This window comes from Hipposideros armiger, unplaced genomic scaffold, assembly GCF_001890085.2.
Source record: "Hipposideros armiger isolate ML-2016 unplaced genomic scaffold, ASM189008v1 scaffold_24, whole genome shotgun sequence".
In the NCBI taxonomy this organism is placed as follows: Eukaryota; Metazoa; Chordata; class Mammalia; order Chiroptera; family Hipposideridae; genus Hipposideros; species Hipposideros armiger.
In genome coordinates, this window is record NW_017731374.1 from 4,491,018 (window position 1) to 4,507,848 (window position 16,831).

At 36.9% G+C, this 16,831-nt stretch overlaps 1 protein-coding gene across 1 annotated transcript; it reads right to left on the minus strand.

Moving 5' to 3' along the window:
- Positions 1 to 11,759: 11,759 nt before the first annotated feature.
- On the minus strand, positions 11,760 to 12,796 carry OR2K2 (olfactory receptor family 2 subfamily K member 2). The gene has a single exon (XM_019635806.1). The coding sequence runs from the start codon at positions 12,768 to 12,770 to the stop codon at positions 11,760 to 11,762; it is 1,011 nt and encodes a 336-aa protein (XP_019491351.1). The 5' UTR covers positions 12,771 to 12,796.
- Between the last annotated feature and the right edge of the window lie 4,035 nt (positions 12,797 to 16,831).

Here is a 16,831-nt window from a genome sequence, read left to right on the forward strand (position 1 = left end):
TATATATATATAGTCTAAAAGTCTTATGTTAAATTATTCATTCCTTTGACTTAAAAAAATCAGTTCTTTGCATAGAAAGAGAAGGTTTTTAAACAAAAACATGTGATTGTACCTGTAAGATAAAATATGAGATGATAAGAACAAAGCAGAGAAGGGGAAGGAGAAGCAATATGTACTTTTTACTACCACATATAAAACTGATGCCAGCAGAAGCTATTTACAAGAGCCAAACAGGAAATGATCAAGCTCCCCAAACTACACTCTCATCTACATCTTCAACCATGTTTCCAAACCCTACACTAATGTTCATTCTAGGCCCTTCCTCGATATTTAGTGTTGTATTTTCAATTTACTCATTCACCATCACATAATAAGCACACTGGTATGAAAACTACTTTTATTAGTGGTCTAGATGTTTCTTAATTTTTTAATCTTCCATCCTGAGACTTCAGTCCCTTTAATGTCCATTGATGTCTCCACCACAGACATTCTTAAGTCATCAGCCCTCCTCAAAGCCAATCAGTACCGTGTGTGCCCTTAATAGAAAATACCAACATCCTTGTGCATTCAGTGGAGGAACAGTTGTATTTTTGACACAAAAAAAAGGAACTGACACGTTATCAACCCCTAAGCTGACCACCCATGATCTCCGAGTTCACATGCAAGTCATATTTCATTTTAGTTAAGCACTTCTTCATAGTGGCTGGCTAATTTTTGTTCAAGTATTTTACAGCCATTCCTCTTATTAGGTCATTTGCGCCTCCCATAAGTCCTTTTAGGCAGCTGTTAATCCATTGTTTCCTCTTGGAACCTATTTTCTTCAGCTTTCATACTTTTGGATATCTTAATATCCTGAAATAGTGAAGTTTTCAAAGAAGCTTAACTCAACCCAAGGAGTTACTCATACATCAAAAGAATGGTTTTCAGAAATGTCTTAAACAGCTAGCTCCTTCCTTCAAATAAATTCAAAGGCAGAAACTTGATGTATAAAACAGGTAAAAGTGGAGTGGCTCTGTTTTCAGGGGAGAGAAAACCCAGATAGGTGGGTTTGTGCTTATTCCTGACCCCTGAGGCTGCCCGGAAGGACCTTTCCAGAAATCTAGGAATCTGTAGACCACATTTTAAAAACACGTATGCTAAAGGAATCTGAATTCTCTAGATACTTTATATATATATATTGATAACTTCTACCCTGATTTGTAGACTATGGCATGCTTAGATAGATCTAAATATTAAAATTAAATGAACAACAAATAAAACAATATATAATCAATGAAAAAAATACTGCAAAAAAGAAGGGAGCCAACCATAAGCCATGAAAACTCAGAGGAAAAGTGGACTCTTAAAAATAATAAAATGATTTTTTAAGAATCAGAAGAAAAGTCCGGCAATTAGTTGTGTGGTTCTCCCAAAGATACTAGAAGATATGACCTTTGTAAAACAGAAATAGCAAGGTTTAATGAAGAATACAATCAAATGAAGAAGGAGATGCCTAAAAAACTAGAAAAAAGTACAAGAGAGTCCAATACTTCATAACAAATTAAAATATCCATCCAAGGAAGTAAAGAGCAGAAGTGACATTCAATAAAACTGGAACAATGATAACATTGAAGACAAACTTAAGAAGTTATTGCTGCACAGAGAGTAAATGAAAACAAAATTTTTAATTTTGACAGAAAAAATAATATTTTTTTAAGAACAGGAAATAAATATCCAACCTAAGAATTATAATGCTTTGAAGAAAGAAGTTAGAAATAGTAGGACCCAAAAACAAATAAAACAGAAGGAAAGAAGGTAGGAAGGAAGGAGGGAGGGAGGGAGGGAGGGAGAAAGAAAACATAGTAAACCAAAGTCCTAAGCTTAGTCAACTTTTCTTTCACAAACAAAAGCAACAGAATGAACTTCTCATGCAAGAATATGGCAAAAATGCCACAAACGCATCCTTGCTAAAAACGTCCTGAAGTACACCATACCACCAAAGAAGCTGAAAAGGGATTCAGGGGGTCAAAAATCAAAGCACTGGTATCAGTGTAGAAAACAATTTAACGTGGAAAATAACTTTACAAAGTATTGCAAATATAATTTAAAATTTTTTGAGATTGACAATCATTTAATCAGAACTCATAAATAATCCCTGTAGCAAACAACTGTTGGTATTGGACCCAGATCCCCTTGAAACCCTCCTACCATCTCTTTGTACCCACCCACCTCATCCCCATCTCCTCTGTGCGTTGGCTCTGGGAGTCCACTTCTGTGACTATTTCAGTAGACTGCTCTCAGCCAGAGACCACTTTGCCCGCCTGCGCAGTGAGCTAGACGCATCTGATCATCTTTAGTTTAGTTTAGGTAGCTCTTAGCCAATGGGTGACTTATGAAAGCCCAGCTCCCTTGCCTCACGTTGGGACAAATTCTGAGCTATAATTTGCTTTCCAAAGCTCTCTTGTACAATCCAGCTGAGGCTAGAACTTTGCCAGAAATAATACCTTTTGCTTGGATTTCACCAATGTGTTTCACCTACTCCCTTACCTGTTTCTCCTGGGAGCAATTCCCTAATAAATCATTGGCACATAAATCCTTGATTCGGGGTTGGCTTGTAGAGAGCCTGATACAAGGCAAACTCTAATTCTGAATGCCACATTACATGCATAATGTGTAGGACAAACATAATCTAATTCTGTATACTCGTGCAAAAAGAAACATGAACAGGAATCCTCTCCACTTTCATTGGACACGATTGGGCTCTATTAGTACGTACACAGTAAATAATTTGTCGTGAGCAGTCCTAAGCTGATCCATGAATGGCATACACCAGTCAGGGTACAACACTGTAGCACCACAGTGTTATAAGTCACATTCATACATACACTATTAGCATTATTCAAAACTCAGCTGTGCATCACTTTTCTAGATGTGTAAAACTTCTTTGGTTCTTGAATACAAGCAAATCACTCACATTTTCTAAAGACTGAATGTGGCACTTATTGTTTCAGAGACAATGGGCCCAGTGTTTGGCACTCAGACTACATGTTTCAAAGGGAATCTTTGTCTGCTTAACATGAAAAAATCAGACTCTATATTTATTGGAAAAGAGCAATCCAGCAGCCTTCACTCAAAGAAACCAACCCTGACAGTCTTAAGTTACAACTGTTGAATAAACCCATAGGTAGCCATTTAGTAACATAAGCCAGAGACTTCTAAGAAGGGCCAAGAAGAAGCCGGTAAAGAGAACCAGCCCCCTGACTTTCTTTAACCAATTTTAATCACTGAGAAATTTTTTTACAGTTATATAAATTGTTTTCAAGCACATTTCTACAATAACTTTATAAACCAAATTTTCTGGCAGTGACACATTAAATATTTACAAATATAATACATGATGGCCTCAAATTCAGCAAGTAACGTAGAGAAACTTCACCACGCTGGGCTCTACTGGGTTGTGAGAAATATTTTGGAAACTGTATGCTCAGGTTCATCATTGTCCTTTAAAGGAAAATATATATATATATATTTGTACACACACACACACACACCACACACACACACACACACACGTCTATAATATAAACAAGGACATCAATAAAACATTTCTCTAACCTCATATTAAAAGTGTAACTTTGTGCTGCTGGATAGGGCAAGATACAGCTGCCGTATATGACAGACATGCCTGGGAACGCTCAAAAGTAATCGACCATTCAAATAGGATACCCCTAAAGCCAGGGCCAGTACCTCACAGAGGTTCACGCTAAACTAAAGGTGTCATAAAAGACTCAATTAAGGGAAGAACTAGTTTCAGGTTATTCAGAAGCATCCATCTACAGGCATACAATTATTGTGCTAATTAAAACAATTCCTCTCTGGGGCTGGCCAAGTGTCTCAGTTGGTTAAGAGCTTGTACAAGAGTGCGAGCTCTGAGCAACAGGGTTGCCGGTTCAATTCCCAGCCGGAGCTGAGCTGCTGTCGAGCTGCCAACAGGTAGCAGGATGGCTCAGCTAAAAAAAAACAAAACAAAACAAAACAAAAAAAACCAACAACAAAAACAACAATTCCTCTCTGTTCACCAACCAAGGTCTCTAAGATATCAACTGAGCTCAGATGCCTTACTCTAGCCTTAGATATTGTGTGATCTTTAATACAATCCATTTCTATAATCAATATTGGTCTCCTCCAACTCTTTTAGAAAAATTTTATATTTCTTTAGAGAAAGAAAAAATTCTCTTGAAACACAATGTTCTGAACACTAAACACATCAAAATACACAGAGGAATTCAGCATATGGCAAATACTTATAATCTTGGAGTTATTCGATTACAAAAAAAATGTAAAATGCTGCATATTAAAGCTCACATACAAAAAGCCAAAACATAAATAGAAAACTGGAAGAAAATTCACAGCTCAGATTACAGAGGTCTTATATTCCTAATATTTTAAATATCTTAATAAAAAACTGAGTCCAATTAAAAATGGATAAAAAATGTGAAAAGACAGTTCACAGAAAAAAATGAAAACGGTTCCTAAAAGGTGACTAATATCACTCATAATAAAAGTACTCATTGAAATTACACTGAAATATCATTTTTGCCTATTAAATCATGATAAAAAAAATAAATAAATGCTGCTGTTGAAGAATATATAATAACATAGATAAGAGAGAGGCTATATTTAGAGAGAGAATATGTAGAGAGGATATATATACCTATCCTCTATAGAGAGCAATATGGTGGGCCGGCCAACTGGCTCAGTTGGTTAAGAGCTCGCTCAAGAGTGTGAGTTCTGAGCAACAGTGTCTCCGGTTCGATTCCCAGCCCGAGCTGAGCTGCCAAGAGCTGCCAATAGGTGGCAGGATGGCTCAGCTTAAACAAATAAATAAATACATACATACATACATACATAAATACATAAATAAATAAAATTAAAAAATAAAAGGAATGTGACAATATAAAAATTATAAATGCATAAGGCCTTTGATCCATCAATTCCTTATCTTATCCTAAAGATACATCCCACATGTGTGAAAGATTATATCAACATCTGTACCTATATCTATATCCATCTATGTATCCACTTAGCTACTCTCAATAGAAAGATACTCCAGAAGGTGGCAAAGGCTGCCTTTAGGAAGTACGATGGGTAGTGGATCATAAGGAAGACTATTTCATTTATATAAATGGTAATATTCACCTGCACTTCCTGAACTTTGAGCCCTATCATCTTTTCAAAATGTTTTTTTTAATGTAAATTTTTAAAAGCACCATATTCTAAACATAAACATGAGGCACTCAGGAAATATAGACTATTTCTGTTGATTAGTATTCATTTCTTTGATCCAAAGTCATTCACAAGAATTTGAGTAAAATATTCTGGAGTGCAGCATGTATTATAAATAACTCACACTTATTCTAGGGTTTCGATAGTAGATATGCCTTTCCTTTGACACCAGAGTGCAAGAAACGTGCATCCTATTCTCTTTGCCTTTGTGAGACTTTTCCTGAGTGACATGGGAACACACAACAATGTCACAGTTTGGACTTTTACTGTTTCTATTACATCATTGCTGCTCTTAAGTGGATGCAAAAGGCAGCCCACTGGATTCCACTGAATACTTTGCCCACTTGACCACTTTATATTAGTGCATCATTTAATCCTTACAAAGTCATTATGATAAAAGTATTATTATCTTCATCAATCTGAGACTCAGGGAATCACATAAGTTGCCCGGGAAAGCCCTGGGACGGGCAACCCACCAGGCTGGGATACAAATACGGGTGTACCTAGTTCCTCAGTGGAGGGTAGACATCAGGCAAACAGGAATCACAAATAACTAGCTGTGCATGGTAACTACATAAGCAAATGTGCGAGTTTCAATAAATACTTTCTAATGGAGATTAAGGACAGCATATCATTCCTAAAATATTTGTAAACTAGTATTTTAACTGTAGTAAGTATAACTGATTTGTAACTGTATGAAGTGTATATCGAAAAAAATAGATCTGATTCTATTAACACAAAAAAATCAAACAAATTTAAGAATCTTATGAGGTTCAGCTGGAATAATATTGAAAACAGCTTAAATGCTCACACAACTACCCTAGCTTTACCAATGAGAAAACTCAGATCAACCTAATAAACGTTTTTTAAAGTGTGCAATGGAATATCACGGTACTGGGCAAATATTTGTGGTTTATTTTATCCCAAATCTGCACATTGAATTCTCTGTTGAATGGATTTGGGTTTTTAGGTTTATTTTCAGTGTCTAGTTTAAAAGGAAAAAGGACTCAGCATTACAGCAGGCACGAAACTTGAGAGATATTGCAGGAAGGATTTGGAACATGAATTCTTTCTCAGTCCCCAAAGAGATGCTGTTCCAGCAAGACTCAGGTCAGAGGGCTGGGTACTGCTGGGGCAGGTCACATGGCTGATCTGGGCAAACTTGCTTTGTGAGGAAACAGATGATTTCTAGCTATGAGGCTGTTGTTCCTGTAACTTTTTAGCAACCGTTAAATCCATTCCAAAATGACAAGCAAAAGAAAAGAACATTCTGAATAAACTGCAAATGAATGGAGTTTTCTCCTGCCTCCTTGGGAATATTATGAGCATCTTGCAAAGGGGGTCATATCCTGTTTCTTTCTCTGGTTGCTACAACTGTGGTTTGTATATTGGCTGTATCACTAATGTGAATTTATAACCCAAAAAGCCAAAAGAAAAAATCAGTTCTCCTTCACAAACATGTATTTTTCTTTCTCCAACTTTCAACAAACACTGTTTTAAGTCACATTATTTTTTCTGCACTGGAAACAAATCTACACATCTTTTTCATATCCTACTGTTAGCACAGAAGGTGAAAGCACTGACATAAATGAAAGAAATTGCAAGTTCAGCATTAATAGAAACCAGGCAAACACTATTGGGATGTTTATAACTCAACAGTGCCCCCTAGTGCAACTATAAAAATTAGCATGAGCCCAAGATTCAAAATAAATCAGACTCAATAAAATAGCTCTGACCCTTGTGGAGTAAAACGGGACTAGCCCTTGATTTTGTTCTGGCCACTCTGCTACTATTAACACATTGTTGAGGAAACTTTCTGCCCTTAAGATAGATAGGTCAGTAGGATAAAGATATAGGGAAATGTATTGGTTATTCCACAGGCCCATTTGAGATAGGAAAATGGAAGATGTGGAACAAGCCACACTGAAAAGGTACTTTTTGCTCAAGGAGCAGTAAAATACATGCATACCACTCCACCTAGTCCTTTTCTCATTCCAGATGCCCCATCACCCCTCTGGGATCTTCCCATGGCTCTTTGGGAGAAGCAACCCCTTGACTTAGCTCTCCAAATAGCACAAGAGCATGCCTTTATTGACAAAATGTAGTCACGATGCTTTTCTTTCTCTATAGCACCTCAGTTCTTCATTATGACATTATTCCCACTACACAAGAACAAGTCACAGACTAGCTCTCACTGCCCCGGAGGGAGCTGGTTTCAATGGGCTTCATTATAGTTCAGAACTCAAATGGCACTGCTGCCTTGGAAGTGCAAACAAGTTAAATAAGACATGGTGGGACTCAGTCTCGTGGGTTGGCAATAGGTTAGGGACGAGCTTGGGAAAATCCAACCGAGACTTATTAGGAAGAGAACTTTTCTTCTCAAAAAGTTTCCTAAGGGGAATTTGACATGCCTTCAAAATGAAATGATCTCTATTTATGAGTAATAGTGAAATACTCATAATAGGATTCAAGGAATAGTATTACTCTCAAGTTTCATAAATTTACTCTAAATACTGTGACGTTTCATACTCTGTATGATGTCATAATGATGGATACAGGTCATTATACGTTTGTCCAAACCTAAAGAATATACAACACCAAAAGTGAACCATAATGTACACTATGGATTTGGAGTGATCATGACATGTCAATGTAGGTTCATCAATTGTAGCAAATGAACCACTCTGGTGGGAGATAATAATGGGGGAGGTGCCGGGAGCAGGAGTTGTATGGGAAATCTCCACACCTTCCCCTCAATTTTCCATGAACCTAAAACAACTCAAAAAAAGTCAATAAAAAGAGTGGAAAGAGCGCCAAGTTACCCATGTGAAAGAACTTACTAATCAAGGACATAATAGAGACCAGAAAATAAAATTGGCAAAAAACATTTTTTTCTGTACATTTCTGTAAAGATATATATTTTTCAAAAAGTATATGAAAAGATGCTCACCATCACTAATCACTAGAGAAATGCAAATGAAAACCACAATGTGATCATCTCACACCCATTAGAATGGTTAATATTTAAAAAAATAGAAAATAAGTATTGGTGAGGATGTGGAGTTTATTGTGCACTGTTTGTGGAATTCTGAAATGGTGCAGCCAGTATGGAAAACAGTATGGAGGTTCCTCAAAAAATTAAAAACAGAGCTACCATGTGTTCCAGCAATCTCACTTGTGGCTATATATGCAAAAGAATTGAAAGCAGGGTCTCACAGAGATATCTGCATACCCACATGCATTGCAGCATTATTCACAATAGCCAAGCGGTGGAAGCAACCCAAATTAAATGTCCATCAGTGGATGAATGCATAAAGAAAATGTGGTATATACATACAATGGAATATTATTCAGCTTTATAAAAAAGGAGATTCTGTCACATCTACAACATGGATGAATCTTGAAAACATTAGGCTATGTGAAATAAGCCACTCACAAAAAGACAAATACTGTTTGATCCCACATATATAAGGCATCTAGTCAAAACTCATAGAAACAAAATTAGAATGGTGGTTTCCAGGAGCTAGGGGAAGGAGAAATGGGGAGATGTTTTTCGATGTATGTAGAGTTTCAGTTTTGTAAGATGAAAAAGTCCTGGAGATGTTACACAACAATGTGAACATACTTAACACTACGGTACTACACACTTAAAAATCGTGAAGATGATAAACTTGGTTATGTGTTTTTTTAACTACAATACATTTTTTATTTTAATTAAAAATTAATAATAATATTATCTTCCAATCCATAAACATGGAAAAATTTTTCTTTTTATTTAGATCTCCATTTTATTTCAACAATTTTGTAGTTTTTATTGTAAAAGTCTTGCAGCTCTTAAGCCAAATTTATTCCTGTTTTATTCTTTTTATGCTATTTATATGGAATTGTTTTCTTAATTTTTTATTTGGATTAACTGCTCTCATATAGAAATATCACTGGTTTTTGTGTATTCATCTTGTACCCTGAAACTCTGGTGAACTTGTTTATTAGCTCTAATAGTTGGCTTTTTCATCAGTTAAGATTTTCTACATGCAAAATCATGTCATCTACAAAGATAATTTACTTCTTCCTTTCAATTTAGAAACACACAAACTACCAAATCTGACTCAACAAGAAATAGAAAACTGGACCAACTTATAACTAGTAAGAATAATGAATGGGTAATCAAAAATTTCACAACAAAAAAAGTCAGTACCAGATAATCAGTACCAGATAACTTACTAGTGAATTCTGCTAACCATTTAAAGGATTAACACCAACACTCTCACTCTTCCAAAAAAAAAAAAATAGAACAGTAGGAATTACTTCCTGAGTCATTCTATGAGGCCAGCACCACCTTCTGCAAAGCCAAACAAAGAAATCACTTGAAAACTTATTATCATTATGAAGTATGATAATATAAAAGCATTATTTATAACATGAAGTGACTGTTCTACCATGAGTTTTTAGATATTTTTATGCTTGTCTTTCTTATTAGATTTTGGACTCCATAAGGACAAAAATTCATTTTTTGCTCATGTCTGCATCCCCTATGACACCCAAAAAAGTACCTCATGGGACCAGCCGAGTGGCTCAGTTGGTTAAGAGCTCGCTCAAGAGTTTGAGCTCTGAGCAACAGCGGTTCGATTCCCGGCCCGAGCTGAGCAGCTGCTGAGCTGCCAACAGGTGGCAGGATGGCTCAGCTAAAAAAAAATAATAAATAAATAAATAATAAAATAAATATAAATAAAAATCCAGCTCTACTCTAATAAAAGCCTACTATAAAATGTCACTTCAAAATGACTCTGAAATTGCCAGGAAATGAATGTGGTGTTTGGGTTGAGAAGGTTGAGGTATCTCAGGAGAAAAATAATTACTTGCAGCTTCTATGAAAGCTTCCTGGTCAGCTCTCCCCTGCTACCTCCCAAATCAGGGCTTGTTTCCATCTCCCGTTGCCAAATATCTCTTGGCAGCAATATCTGGCATCAAATTTGTCCCCTTGCTCCGTCACCAGAATTTTATTGAGTGTCTATTGAAAGTCTTTTTAAATGTAGGTAACACATCTAGGAACGTGTAATGGAAAACTAAGATCTCAGGGAATGGCCTACGAGTTAAATAATCCAGAACTGGATTATTGGGATTCTAAATTCAACATCCAATACTAGATCTTCTTAGGTCTTTCAGATTTTGAAACTTGTCAATTGGGTTAACCTTCCTCCACTCAACACCCTCTCCTCTTCCCTACTCTAGAAGTGGAGGTAGGCAAGTGAGAAGGTACACAAGGAGGCAGAAAAAAATGGAAGAAAAAAATAAAATTAAAAGGCAAAAGGGAGAAATAAGAACTAATCCTGCTTTTCTTTTGGAATGATAGATTTTGCTGGGAACAATGTGTCCCATAGTCATCCACAACCTGTATCAGAATTTCTTGGGGATCTATCATAAATGCAGATTATTAGGACCCCACCCCAGAGCTACTGAATCAGAATATGTGGGAATAGAGGCTCAGTCTGCGTTTTAAACAAGTAGTATGTTTATACAAGTAAAAGACTTAAAATAACTAATACAAATTGTCTCTGTAATTGTTAGGTATTTATAAAGCGATATACCTCATTACACATGCTGTTTCTTCTTTATAATTTTTACAAGTGGTATTAACTTCTCAAATAAAGTGATTAGTTTAAAACTGATAAATTTATTAGTTTACTGAATCACTGCTATATACATAAAAAGGTACAAAATTATAGGAATCCTTGCCCTTGTGAAGTCAATCATCCAATGAAGAAACACACACACACACACACACACACACACACACACATATGAAAAAGACTGAATTAGCATATCGATGGTACACCAGAAACAGATACAGTTTTCTCAAGTATCTTTGTGCTTGGAAAAGCAAAGTTGGCAGGTGAGCAAATCAAATAAGCATTGGATGCCTTCAGGAAGTCAAGGAGTTTAAATCAGGAGTTTGAAAAAGGAAGGGTAAGGAGACAGCCACCACGGTATGGCAGGACAAGCTCTGGCGAAGATGTCGAAAGGATGAGGGTTGAAGTTCCAGTTCGGCAACTGTGTGATGTTGAGCAATTTAATTTTCCTTTGATTCTGTTTTCTCCCTTGCATAGTCAAGGCCAATCTCTGTTACTTGTTTCTTTGTTTCTTCATGCTGCCACCTCATCCTAGAAAGGATGTAAGGCAGAGATGGTATGCAAGTTTCTTCTGGCACTAACATTCACTGACTCAATTTATCCGAGTTTCCTTCTGGGACAAATGTGTGATGATGCTATAGCCCAAAGCTTCTCACAACAATGAAACACAAAAGACAGAAAACATCACCAAATACAAACTGGGATCTACTACTGTCCACAGGTAATCAATCTGTGTACATGTATCTTACAACCGTAAAATTACAGAGCTAAGGTACAAGTCAGTGTTGTAAAGGTGAGTGTATTACCTAGAATTTCTCTGGTGAGTTCTGCCAGGGGAGCGTCCTGGGGAAAACCGCAGGCACCCAGTCAGAGATTTTCATGTGTTTGATGCAATGATATTTGACCCAGCAGTTTTTTCACAGCATCTTTGACTTCCTTGTTTCTTAAACTGTAAATTATGGGGTTCAGCATAGGGGTAAGCACTCCATAAAGCAACGAGATGATTTTATCTACTTCTTGTGAGCTTGATGAAGAAGGCTTTAGGTACATGGAGAGCGCAGCCCCATAATACAAGATCACCACAGTCAAGTGGGCACCACAAGTAGAAAAGGCTTTGCTTCTTCCCTCCGCTGAGCTGATCCTCAGAATGGTGGAAAGGATGAAGACATAAGAGATGCAAATTAAGAGCATTGGGATGGGCAGGAGCAGCACACTGACCACCAGCATGGTCATGTCCATGAGCAGTGAACTTGTGCAAGCTAGCTTCAGCACTGCCAGAATTTCACACGTGAAGTGATTGATGAGATTCCCACAGAGGGGTATCTGCAGAGCACAGCTGGTTTCCAGCAGGGCGGTCAGGCAGCCCGTCATCCAGGAGACAGTGGCCAGCTGCACACAGACCTGCCTGTTCATGATGATAGGGTATCTCAGCGGGTTGCAAATGGCCACATAACGGTCGTACGCCATCACAGCCAGGAGCACACACTCCGTGGAACCCATGGAAAGGGACAGGTACATCTGTACAGCACACCCAGAAAAGACAATGGTTTTCTGGGATGACAGCAAGTTCACAAGCAAAGTGGGAATAGAAGCAGATGTGTAACAAATATCCATGAAAGACAGATTTCCAAGGAACAGGTACATGGGGGTCTGCAGGTGTGGATCTAGGATAGTGATTAAAATAAGAGTGCTGTTTCCCAAAAGTGTTATCAGATACATTCCAAGGCTGAAGACAAAGAGAACAATCTCTAACTTTGGGTATCTAGAAAAGCCCTCCAGGAAAAAAAAGCCCCCAATAGTGAGGTTTTCTCCTTGCATTTCCTTTCTTTCATCTGTAGTTACTCTAGTATTACTTCTGTTCATTTCAGCTGAGGACATAAAGAGATGGATAAAGTAAAATGTTCATTTACTTTAGGAAAATACTTTCAAACTTATTTTATTATTATAAACATAATTTTACCACACACACAAAAATCACAGGATAGTGCATCTATTGATTTAAGGGGAAAAAAATAGGTTTGATCTACATAAAAAGTTGATTCTTCCACAATAAAACTTAGAAAAGACTGAATTTAAAAACAAAAATAAACATATTTAACATTTGAATCTTACTCATAATCCTATGCTTTGCACACAGGCTTTCAGTAAAGATTTTAAAGTACAGAATGATGAAAAAAATAAATGAACACAATAAATTATTGAGCACAAATTAGAAATGTAAGCCAGATAAGTAAAGAAAAGAAAGCACATTTGTACAATAAAAACCATTAATGATCTTCACTGGAAGAAGAGGAAGAATGTTGAAAGAAACAAATCAATAAATTTTACATGAAGACCTATGAAGTTCTGGGTCTAAATGAACTCTGTCCTTTCCAGCTAACAGCTTGGAGGTCCATATACTTGTTCCAAAAATGATGACACTGTTTAAAGCATTGCAGACACCTGTTCTGATTATATTTATCAGCCAGTTTACAAGTCACACAAAATAACCCACCTCATTAAAACACTGATACATCCACTGCACAGTTTCATGCATTATTGAGCCCCATACCTTTGTGAGTATGTAAATAGGTCTAAAAATTATACCCAGGTAATATTCTTGTTATACATTAAAACTCATGAAGACCCAGAAAATGCAGAAATTAAACTCCCTTTTTAAATTATCTTAAAATTTCTTTGAAGAGATTATTATAGATCATCTAATTATAAACAAGACATTTAAGGTTTTATTTCTTTTTTTACATTTCACATTAACAAAAAAATTACTAAAATTTACCTTGCTTCTGCACTGGTATTGCTCTTTACCACCTTCAATATTTTTCCTTTCCCCACTAGTTTTTGCCTATTTTCAAATACAGTTGTTCTTAAAATTTTCCTTCATTGTCATGCTACATATGCAATAAGCCATCTTATTTTTGCTCTTTCTTTCATAGACAAACTCCCCAATTATATGGTTTATCTTACAATATTTCAGTCTTCACTGTCTCACCATTGATGTTCTTTTCCAGTTTCTCGGTTTCAGTCAGTGTTATCCTTTGTCTCCCAGTTCTCCATATTTAAAAAGTGGCATAGATGGTGAGGATAAAAATAGTAATATTGTGAGCAATATCTTATATCATGGTCCTATAACCGGAGCATAATATTTTTCAAAGTGTTTCATAATATTACATTATTCTTTTGACTCACGTTACATTATTATCTTTGACTTCTCCACTGTATCTCAAATCTAGCATATTAGCAAGTCCTTCCAATTTTTTCTATTTTAGACATCAGTTCCCGGGCAGCTTACATCATAGGTCCAAACATTATCAGTAACGCTGAATACTCGTAGTATGCTAGGAAATGCCTGTCAGTATCACCTCCCTCCCTGGTACTTGAGCATGCAGAGTTTTTGCTTTTCTTCCTAAGAACTCCATTTCTGCCACATCACAGTAGTTAGTTAGCTAACAGATTCTTAGGGATTTCTCGGCCAGATTTTATATTTAACAAATTCTCTACAAAAATCATATTATATTATTTTACAAGATTGTTTTAAAGAAACTTAAAATTTTTTGTGCTACTCTTAAGACTAGCAAAGAAAACACAATTTTTTGAGAATGAAAAATCAGCCCAGTTGCCTGGGACTTGGTATGGTCTATTGTTTAAAAATAGTAGCCAAGAAAAAGCGGTTCCTCCTACCTGAATTCCCTGTCACCAATTCCAAATAAAATATTGTCTTATGATGTACTTCATAAAGTTAGCTAAGTGCAAGAAAGGATGAATGCATCCATGTTAAAAACGTATTACACAAAAATCAACAGTGCAATTCATTTCTTTCCAAAGTATTGACTGTTACTTTTATAACTAAAAATGCCAAAGGATAGCGACTAAAATACTATGTAAATTTAAATCATCTGTTGTCTTGGGGAATACCTGTTGTCCCTGAACAATTTAAAGTTCAGTGGCTACATATTACAGAGGTTTGAAACTTCAGGTCCTTCAGGGATAATGTCCCAAAGATCCAATTATATCAAACTTCTAAAAATTGAGACAAAGAATGAACCACAGCTCCCCCAAAATAATTTCAAAAAACTCATAAAAATAAAGTCTTCTCTTTCTCCCTACGCATCCTAGCTATACCAAGATATTTTTTCTTGAATGATTACAGTGTAGAATACTTAACAGTATATAGAGAAAAGACATCCCTAGAATTCTAAAGTATATGTTTTTTCATTTGTGAAACTACTCCCTAGTTTTCAGAGATGAAGGAAAGAAAGTTTACTCTTTAAAGCACTTACTTGTTCCAACAAGGGATCAGAAATTTTATTCCATATACACATACTGAGAGAACCATAAAGCAATGAACTCTCAGTAGCAACGGACATACCTAGCACCCAAATACTGGTTTCTATATACAATTCTTAACTAAAAGAAAATGTAGCTCTTTGGAGAAACGGCTGATACCAAGGCTGGAGCAGGAAAAGAACAAAATTAGCTTGGAGTACTTTATCACACTAGAATGTAAGGAAGTATGCAAAGGATGATAGGGATATTTCAAAAGGCCACAGATGCCCACTTAATGAGGTTCCCATTGGCCAAATCTGGGACTGCTTATTTTGAACATCAAAACAAATGATGGTAAAAATAGATTATAATCCACAGTCTAAAAATAAGAATGTATGAATTCTTAGGAAGGAAGGAAGGAAGGAAGGAAGGAAGGAAGGAAGGAAGGAAGGAAGGAAGGAAGGAAGGAGGGAGGGAGGGAAGGAGAGAGAGAAGGAGGGAGGGAGGGAGAGCTTTTCCTTATAGTAGGATGCCAAAAAATAAACATAGAAGAATCATGTAGTTAGAAAATCATCAATCAAGGTTAAAGGTTGTTGTAGTAAGAGATTATCATAGGTAAAATGCTATAGTAGGTAAATGTAAGTATCCTAGTTGTCATCAGTAAAAGTTGGATTAGAAACATATTTACATGGTGTTCAAGTATCTCATCACAAACTACTTATTAACTTCAAAAGCAAGATAATAGCTTTAAGCAGGGCGACCTGGAGGACAACCACTTTCACTTCACCAACAATGGCACAAATTGATGCCATGTGTCTTCTGATACGAGACACTGAGGACAAACATCACTTCTGTAGTATTCGTATCAAAAACACAAAACCTAAATCGAATCACGAGGGAAAACCAGATAAAATTAAATTGAGAAACATTCTGCAAACCAGTTTATACTTTTCAAAAAAAAATGTCAAAATCAAGAAACAAACAAAAAGGCTAAGGAAATGTTCAAGGAGATTAAAGGGACATGAACAAGTAAACGCAGTGTACAACCCAGCATTGAATATTAGACCAGGAAAAAAATAGCTCTAAAGACAAGTATTAGGACAATAGACAATAATTGAATATGGGCTATTATTAGGACAAAAGACAAAAACCTGCATATGGGCTGTGGATTAGACAATAGTACTGTATCAGAGTTAAATTTCCTGAGCATCATAATTGCACTGTGGTTATTATGTAAGAGAATGTCCTTGTTCTTAAATACTGATGTGTTAATGGGGCAAAATGTCTCCAACTTACCCTCAAATAGTTCATAAAAAAATAAGTTCTTTAAAAGTTCACAAGGGTCAGGGGGAAGTGGGGGGGCTAGGGAATTAGCATTCCTGGTCCCCAGCCTGGCGCAAATGCTCGCCCTCTGTGTCGCCCCTCGTTTGTTGCCTCTTCAGGACAACTGGAGTGGGGGAGGGGCATGGGGCCCCAGCCGGGGCCTCCCCGCAGCACCTGCACCGGGCCGAGTCTGGGGCCTGGAAGGGCCCGGATGCCAGCGGGTGGGGTGGCCAGGAGGCCTGGCAGGGGGTCTCAGAACCGGGGCTCTGGGTCCCGGTAGGCAGCCTGGAGGGCGGCATCGCGATTGACATCATCTCCCCCACCAAATACGTGAAGACTGCAGCTGCAGCTGG